General features: G+C 45.3%; 1 protein-coding gene across 2 annotated transcripts; it reads left to right on the top strand.

Annotated features, from left to right (window-relative positions):
* The first annotated feature begins 5,910 nt into the window (after window positions 1-5,910).
* LOC119972860 (transmembrane protein 74) lies at window positions 5,911-8,767 on the top strand. Of its 2 annotated transcripts, XM_038810367.1 has the most exons (3): window positions 5,911-6,091; window positions 6,816-7,356; window positions 7,453-8,767. In XM_038810367.1, exons 2-3 carry the CDS (start codon window positions 7,158-7,160, stop codon window positions 8,076-8,078), a joined length of 825 nt encoding a protein of 274 aa, XP_038666295.1. In that variant the 5' UTR covers window positions 5,911-6,091; window positions 6,816-7,157; the 3' UTR covers window positions 8,079-8,767. The 2 variants fall into 2 exon arrangements, with proteins under 2 accessions (XP_038666295.1, XP_038666294.1); XM_038810366.1 differs by having other exon boundaries at window positions 5,915-6,091; window positions 6,816-8,767.
* The last annotated feature ends 614 nt before the right edge of the window (window positions 8,768-9,381 follow it).

Genomic DNA, 9,381 nt, shown 5'->3' with positions numbered 1-9,381 from the left:
TCTACAAACCACATTTGTTTAAATAAAGATGGCTAAAGGGCATCACTACAGCAGCAGTACATTTTAAAGCACTTGGATATGCACCAGAAGTGCCTGAACCTACTGGGAAATGTAATTAGGCGGAGGAACTCCTTCCTGCTTTGCAAACGTACAATGGGTCCAATCTGAACTCTGAAAATGGATGGGCTTTGAATGAGTTAAAATCTTGCCTGATTGGCTGCAGGTCCTCTTTCTATGGCATAAATTCTTTTGATTTCTATGATTTCTAAAATTACTCCCTCTGTCTTTCATATGTAGCTATTGAAGCTGCATATTCCTCAAAGCAGTGAGTGAAATCTCCCCAGAGAGAAAATGAAGGAAACACTGAATCAGAGAAATGAGGGATCTCAGTTTCTGTCCTGTTCCTATGTGGTGATTATTCACAGAATTTAGTTCAGAAAGAGACCATTCAGCCATTCGAGTCTGCACCGGCTCTTGTAACGAGCACCCCACTTTAGTCCACACCTCCACCCTATCCCAGTAAACTAGTAACCCCCACCTTAGCTAAGGGCAATTTATCATGGCCAATTCACCTAACCTGCACATCCTTCAATTTAGAGAGGAAACCGGAGCACCCGGAGGAAACCTATGCAGACACCGGGAGAACGTGGAGACTCCGCACAGACAGTGACCCAATCCGGGAATCGAACCTGGGACCCTGGAGCTGTTAAGCAACTGTGCTAACCACTGTGCTATCGTGCTGCTCCTAACTATTGGGGGTAGTAGGGTTATTCTCAACTCCAACACTGCATGGAATATACCAGAACAGAAGCAGGCTATTCGGCCCGATTGCTCCATGTCCACATTCCAGCCACTCTCCAGGTAAAGAGGTTTCTCCCGGGTTTTCTAACAGATTTATTCGGCTGCCTAATATTTATGGCCACTTACTCAAAACCTGTTACATTTCTAACTGTTTCCAGTTCCGACGACAGGTCATGATTCTGATTGATCCACAGAAGCTGCCCGACCTGCCGAATGTTTCCAGTATTTTCTGGTTTTGAATTATTTTACTCGTGGTCTGTCTAGTTTTGGATTACCCCGTGTCTCCACGTCTATCCCCTTAAAACACTTCATTATTTTACAGATTGAGAGCCTCGCCTGGTTTATTCTTTTCTGGTTTTGTCAATGATTCGGAACCTTACACGCAATTGGAATAAATAACGTGCAGGCACAGGAAATGGAAACTTTTTTTGTGTGTGTCATATTTGATTAAGAAACGGTGGTGCAGAAATATCCAGGCGCTTTTGGACTGTGATGACCCTTATTTGCGAGTCAAATTGAAGTTGTAAGTTGGAGGCAGCGGGTTCAATGCTCCAGAAGCAGCATGCAATGCAGAGCGAACTGCAGCGACTGTGTCAGAACAGATTACCTCTTCCCTCTGTGATCCAGGCTGGTGATGTCTTCAGTTGGTGCCGGCAACGATTCAGTCACACAGAAAGTCAGTCGGTTTCTGACTTTCCTTTGGATCAGTGTCTTGACTGTTGACACTTGACCAAGAGTTGGATGCCAATTCATGCCCCATTGATTAACTGTTACGTTCCAGTCACTCTCTCTGCTGTTAGCTGCTCCTGTTCAGGCAGGTCTGTTGTATTGATTCTGCGTTGGCAGGAGTGAGTTCTGGCGGGCTCCACAATGGCTTTGAACCTCCCCAATCTATCCTCTCTTTTAGTCCAAGTAAGTGAAAGTTCTATCTGATTAACCCTCCTTCCCCCAAGGCCCTGCAATTCATTTTCCTTTTCAACTATTTGACCAATTCTCTTTTGAAAATTCCCATTGACGTTGCCCTTTCAGTAAGAAGTCTGGCAACACCAGGTTAAAGGCCAACAGGTTTGGTTGGAATCACTGGCTTTCGGAGCGTAGCTCATTCATCAGGTGAGTGGAGTGAGGAAGGAGCAGTGTTCCGAAAGCTAGTGTTTGAAACAAACCTGTTGGACTTTAACCTGGTGTTGTAAGACTTCTTACTGTGCTCACCCCAGTCCAACGCCGGCATCTCCACATCATGACTATGAAAACACGCTGTGCTCTAGAGCAAGGATGCTTTCTGGCGAGTCTGACACAAGGAGGGCATCATTTAACTTCGAATAAAAACACAAACCGACACAAAATCACATTTCTGTGTGCGCTGGAAATCCTGAAATCACAGCGGGAAATGCTGGGAATACTCTGCGGGTCTGGCAGCTTCTGTGGAGAGAGAGAGAGAGAGAGACCAGGTGTAAGTTTACACCAGAAGTTTCAGCGAGTCATTTCTCAGCACGTGTGATTTTAAGAGAGGAATGAAAGTTGTTTCTACGCTGCCAACATGTAATTTAGCCACCCCATAACTTGTGAGTGTGCGTGTATGAGGCAGGGAGAGAGTTGTCATTGACAGACTCATTCAGTCTCTGAGCCCGGGATATTCCGCAATTCATTCTCAGACATACTCTGGAGCTGCGATTGGACACTGAAGGCGGGGTAGCACCTGCGGGAGGCCAGTGTGAGCAGGATGTCGATCAGGTTGGTCCGGCCGCTTCTCTCATTTCCACTTCGCTCTGACCATAAAATGGCAGTTTGATGGAGCGGAGGATTCCAGCAGCGAGCCAATAAAATGGGACTCAAAATTCCTCTCCAAGCTGTGTGATGAGGGTGAAATCCAGAAGGTTTCTGAGCTGTCTGCTGCCGACACCTGGCTCACACGCCATGACAGCAAGTGTAAAAATAGTCTTTATTGCACATTAACATTCTCTTAGGAAACTGCATGCTGTACTTCCCGCGAACTAATGCAATTCCATGTGATGTGTGGAATGTGAAGGAGCACAATGGAACTGCTACATTTGCATTGCACAGTAACTGAATGCAGTGTGATGGCAAAATGGTAATGATGGCGTTGGTAAATAGAGCTCCCCCTCTCCCACCCCAACCCTGTAAAACAGAGAGCTATGTGATATTGTGATATTGCCAGGACATTATCAGAGGCATGGACACTTCATCTCAGTTTGACTGACATAATCTCCGGCTCTGCAAAGCAGATTTCACCCTTTTCAGCATCACATTCAAAGCATGCAATGCTGAAACCCCGAGGCACAGATGGTAAAAGATCATGTGATCAAATGGTCCCACCCCTCCCTCCTCACAGCTCTCGGAGTGCCTGAATCTGATTGAAACTGAAGCGGCCAAAGGGTTTTCCTCCCTCCTTACACAGTCCATCCTGGGCTCGGGGTTGAATCGCCAAGTTTCGGGAGAGATGGAATCCCCGGGATTCTCCCTCAGCCTGATCACAGACAATTTTTAACATTGCAGTTTTATCGCCAAGTGGTGAAAGTTTGACTTGGCTCAGGGAGTGGGGGTAGTGCATTGTACCCCATGATGCTATTTCAAAGGGGTGTTCTGGAGTCAACAGGTTGACTGGCCAGATTGTTTTTTGTGAGATCTTGCTGTGCACACATTGGCTAGGGTGATTCTTACATTACAAGCGACCACAGTTCAACAGCACTTCATTGGCTGTGGCGTCGATGTCATAATAATGTGCTATATAAATGCAAACCTGGGAGAGCAAATGGGGTCAATTCTGAGAGACAGCGGTCTCTACAATATTGGACTGGAAACATTCCCCCCAGTCTCTCATTTTACAGACACTGCCAGACCTGCTGAGATTTTCCTACATTTTCTGTTTTTATTTCAGATTCCCAGCATTTGCACTATTTTGTTTTTATGTTAGGATCAGGTCTATGATGTGTGATTGTAACAAAGTTCAATTTAATTGTTTTATTTCACTCAAGTCCGATCAAAGAATATGCGTATATATATATATATATATATATATATATATTTCCCACTAAGTTAAAATAAGTATATGTTTTACGTATTAAGGTGTCAGCCTTTGGTTCAGTGAGCAACAGACCTGTCTCTTAGTCAAATGTTGTGGGTTCCTGACTAGCCTCAAAGACTTGAGCACAAAATTCAGGTTGGTGCTCTGGGACAGTACTGAGGGGATATTGCACCGCCTGACATGCCAGCTTTCAGATGAGACAATGAGCCAAAGTATTATCAGTCCTCTCATTGTGAATGCAAAAATCCCCTCGCAGCATTCAAAGGTTTAATGAAATTTTATTATGATTGCTGGAGATCCCCTGGGGAGTACATAATTTGAGACATTCCGTGTTTAGACTTAGGTATGCAGGTAATAATAATCTTTATTAGTGTCACAAGTAGGCATACTTTAAACATTACAATGATGTTACTGCGAAAATCCCCTAGTCGCCACACTCCCCTGTTCAGGTACACAGAGGGAGAATTCAGAATGCCCAAATTACCTAAAAGCACGTCTTTTGGGACCAGTGGGAGGAAACTGGAGCGCCAAGAGGAAACCCACGCAGACACTGGGAGAACGTGCAGACATCGCACAGACAGTGACTCAAGCCGGGAATCAAACCTGGGATCCTGGTGCTGTGAAGCAACAGTGCTATCCACTGTGCTACCATGTCACCCTTAGTCAAGGAATCTGAGTGGGATAAAGATGATGTAATTAATGGGTGGAGCCAGATCTGTAGCAGTCAGTTTTCGTTTTGAGTTTTGCTGGGAGCTTTGAGCTGAGCAAGAGCTTTTGCCAAAGGTTGTCAGGTTAAGCAGTAGTCCGACACAGACAGAAGAATCTGCAGGTTACTTCCTGATAGGATCTCTCTCTCTCTCTTCATGCAGTCTTTCCAATAAATCTACATCCAGGGCAGCACTGTGGCAGAGTGGTAGCACTGCAGCCTCACGGCACTGAGGTCCCAGGTTTGATCCCGGCTCTGGGTCACTGTCTGTGTGGAGTTTGCACATTTCCCCCATGTTTGCGTGGGTATCACCCCCACAACCCAAAGATGTGCAAGGCAGGTGGACTGAACACGCTAAATTGCCCCTTAATTGGAAAAATGAATTGAGTACTCTAAATTTATAAAACAAAAAGTAATCTACATCCAGAGGGTAGCAAGTATTCCTGTGTTTGCAAACTTTATTTAGAGTTTGGCCTGTGATGGATTTTACTTGATTGGAGATAGAGAAGGTATCAGTTAAAATTAAAGTGTTTCCTTTTATTGGTAAGAATTGTTTAACTGTTAATTGTAAGTTGTTTTCTGTGAGGTTACTGTAGTTTAATCCTGTGTTCACAATAACTTTTGTTTTAATATAACATATCCCTATTTATCAGTGGAATCACTCCTGAGGGAAGAGCGTTTCATCACAGTTCAACAAATTTTTAAAAACGTGTTTGAGGTTCTTGTGCGGTATCCTAATAAATATTGGGGTCCTGTATTGGATTTTACCAACAGTGAGTTAAATTTCAAGAGGATATAATATAGACAGGCAGGTGGAATGGGCGGAATGGTTTAATGCAGGGAAGTGTGAAGTGATACATTTTGTTCGGAAGACTGAGGGGTACATGTGCATAATTCATTGAGGGTGGCAGATTGGGCAAATGGTCAAAAAGATGCACAGAGCCCTGGGATTTATAAATAGAGTGGAAAAACAATGTTTTAAATCACTGGCACAGCTACTGGAGTATTGTGAAGACAGATTGTGGTGTGGGATTCAAAAGGGAACTGTATAAATATCTGAATGGAGAGAATGTGTTGAGCTATGGGAGGGTGGGAGAGGTCACGGGACTAGGTGAATTCCTCCTGCAGAGAGCCGGCAGGGACACATTGGGCCGAATGGCCTCCTTCTGGGTAGTAGCCATTCTGTGGTAAAGCGATCTGGGATGGAAAGACTTAATGTACACCCAAACCTTTCTTTATACCAAGTAATGACTGTGAGTGTGTGTCAGAGTTTTGTAATGTGAAAGCAGTGAATCCAGGTGTATTGGCTGCTGAGGCAGGAAGGGAAGGGCTGGTCTGCCGAATAGTCAGACTCCAGTTCCCAGAGTGCTCCTCCTCTTGGTGATCTGGAGCCCCGAGTTTCCGCTGCCAGTCGGCGATTGACACATCATCAGGTCCCAGAATGTGAGCTCGGCTCAGCCGAGAGCGAGGAGAAATCCCGGCTAGACACTGATCCACTCTCCACCACAATGAGAAGGCAGACTGCACAGAGGCTGGAGGAGGTATGTCAGTGCTGGTTCTGATTGCATTCGCTTCCTGGACCGACTGCGAGATCGGTGCTAATTATTTTCAGGAATGTTTTCACTCTTTCCTGAAAGAGAGGGAGGGAGAGGGAGAGAGAAACAGAGAGAGAGGAATGAATATAGGCAGCACAGTAAACTGTGCAAGATGCTTGTTCCTGGTCTGAGAGTTCTTGGCAGAGGTTGGGCGTTGGTTTGAAGTTTATCGCCTTTAATTGGGTAACAATCCCATTTAGAAAAGCATTTTACTCAGTCTGGCAGGATGGCAGAAAGTTTCAGCTCTTCATTTTTTGATGGATTTCTCCATTATAAAAGCTTTTCTCTGTCTTTGAGACCTGAGCTCGCTGCAGACGCGCGATGTAAGAGGAGCGAAGGGAAGAGAGAGAGGTCACCATCTGCTACCCAGAACTAATTTGATTTTCATGCTAATGGTTTCTACTCGCGGTTGTAACGAATTTAAAGCGAGTCTGATGATCATGGAAATGATCTTTTTTTTTAACCGCGGCTGCGATCTGCACGGTTGAGAATACCGTTAAAATCCACAACATCCGCTGTCTCTAGCCCTGAGGGACGATTAAAGATTTAAATTAGCAAAGTACCGATTATGCAATGTGATTGAAATGCTTTAAGTGAAGGATCCACGCCAGTTTTCGACATTACTCGATTATTTTGCTGAACTTGTTTTTTTCTCTCTCTTAATCAACAGATAGACGGTTGATCCACAATTTAACACCAAGCAAAGCTAACAGCCAATCCCCCAGAGCGAGAGAGGGAGAGAGAGAGACCTGTGCTCGAATGACAAACAGAGAGATGGGGGAGGCTTTGCTTCTGACTTTGAGCTTGGTGGAGACATTCTGGTGCTAACTGTCTCCCTGGAAGCTGGCGCTGCCGGAGAGCTGAGCTGGTGGACAGCAGCCTGTGCTGAGCTGATGGAGAGCTGTGTGGCTCCCTGTGTCTGTGCAGGCAGCGGTTTGTCAGCACAGATGTCTTAAAGGACAACCCTTGCTAGGGGCGGAGGGAGAGACCCTCCCCCCCACCCCATTTTCAAATGGCTTCTTTGGAGTTAGTTTTCCTGGAGGAAAGAAATAATCAACCCTGTGCTTGGAAAGAACTGGATTGGGGATTTCACCCCTCGTTCCCGCAGATCTCGGGTTCAGCACCAGGAACAGCGCCCTTTGAGAGTTACAGCTTCAAACAAGGTTCAGCACCAGGGACAGCGCCCTTTGAGAGTTACAGCTTCAAACAGGGTTCAGCACCAGGGACAGCGCCCTTTGAGAGTTACAGCTTCAAACAAGGTTCAGCACCAGGGACAGCGCCCTTTGAGAGTTACAGCTTCAAACAGGGCCAGCACCATACCGGCGGAACGGACATTAAGGTGTGTTGCGACCAAGAACTGGAGACATCTTTCACCTACATTGATGAAAATGTCAACCTGCAGCGTGCAAGCCCAGGGCTTCTGGACAAAAACTACAGCAGCCAGCCCAGTGACACGAGGACCATTGCCAAAGGCTTGCAGGAACTCTCAATCGAGTCTGACGATGACAGCTCAGCCGGCAGCTCAGACACCTCCGTGGATTACGGCTTCATCAGCGCTCTGCTCTTCCTGTTCAGCGGCATCACGCTGGTCATCATCTCTTACCTGATCCCCCGCGATGTGACTGTGGATCCAGACAGTGTCTCAGCCCGGGAGATGGAGAGACTTCAAAGGGAGAGCGCCCGGGTGGGGGCTCACCTGGACAGGTGTGTCATCGCTGGACTTGGACTGTTGACCCTGGGGGGAATACTTCTCTCCACTTTGTTAATGATATCAATCTGTAAAGGTGAATTGTACAGGAGGCAGAGGTTGGCACCGAATGGCAGATCTGGCAACGTTTATGGGTCGTTCAGCTTTCGTCTCAAATCCCCAGCACCTAACAGTTCCACCCAGCTTTTCCCACTGGATGGAGAGGACACCACAACTATTGATTAATGGTATTGTATGTTGTCAATTTTAAACATATTTAATTTATTCTTCACGCAGGTTAATAATATGAAACTGTCGAATGTAAAATAGCCACAATATCCCCCTCCCTCCTCCAGTCTTCTGTAAGAAAAAGCATGGAAGGCAAAACGCATTCATCCCATCCTCCCATCCACATTGAGTAAATATCTCCAGACCATTTCAAAAATCAATTTCTAAACTTTGAAAAGACACAATCAATAATCCATTCCATTCCCAGCATTCACTGGTGATGTTCTTCTCAGAACAGGAGGCCACAATCCTCTTCCAACATTTATACAGATCATGGCTGATGTTTACCTCAACTCCATTTCCATCTTCCACCCCCATCTCTTTGAACCCATACCTGATATTTAAAAAAGATTTATCACATTCTTCGAGAGTTCAGTTGACTCCTTTCATTCTAAGCCTTTTATGAGAGAAAGATCCATTTCTCTTTCCGTAACAAAGTGCTTCTCGATTTCAATCTCTTACTTTTAGGTTGTGTCACATTATTCTGGACTCCCCCTTCAAAGCAAGTAGTTTTTCTATACATTACCTTATCATATCATAGAATCATAGAATTTACAGCTCAGAAGGAGGCAGTTCAGCCCATCGAGTCTGCACTGGCCCTTGGGAAGGGCACCCTATTTAAACCCACCCCTCCACCCTATCCTCGTAACCCAGTAACACCACCTAACCTTTTGGACACTAAGGGGCGATATATCATGGACAATCCACCTAACCTGTTCATCATTCGACTGTGGGAGGAAACCGGAGCACCCGGAGGAAACCCACGTAGACACTGCGTAAGTGCAAACCCCACACAGACAGTCACCCAAAGCCGGAATTGAACCCAGGTCCCTGGCGCTGTGAGGCAGCAGTGTTAACCATTGTGCCACTGTGCCACCTGCTATCATTTATGATTCTACATCCGTCAGATCATCCTCAAATTTCTCACTAATGCATAATCCTCCTTAAAAATGCTTATTTCCTCTTGTTGCTATTTAGAATTTTAAATTTATTTGTGATTTATAGAAAATCAAAAATGTTTCATTCATGAAGTGCATTTAACTCTGGTGCAAAAAGAAAATACGAAGATCGCATAGCCATCCAGTAGCATCAGTGAAGAGGATTGATGAGTTAGCCACTGTGGTCTCCACCCCGGTTCCCACACACTTACACGCAATTTAACTTTGGTGCCTTGGTCAAATCCCAATGAAAACCAATTAACTCACCGACATTTTATTAAAACTTGATTTATATTTTTAAAAAGCCACATGATCACTTAGTG

The sequence above is a fragment of the Scyliorhinus canicula genome, chromosome 10 (genome assembly GCF_902713615.1).
Source record: "Scyliorhinus canicula chromosome 10, sScyCan1.1, whole genome shotgun sequence".
Taxonomy (NCBI): Eukaryota; Metazoa; Chordata; class Chondrichthyes; order Carcharhiniformes; family Scyliorhinidae; genus Scyliorhinus; species Scyliorhinus canicula.
The sequence above is the reverse complement of the archived record's forward strand: the minus strand, read 5'-3'. Positions and strand labels throughout refer to the sequence as shown.

Excerpts from the sequence above, each read along its gene's own strand:
- LOC119972860 (XM_038810366.1), top strand. The coding sequence starts at position 7,158 with ATGGCTTCTTTGGAGTTAGTTTTCCTGGAGGAAAGAAATAATCAACCC.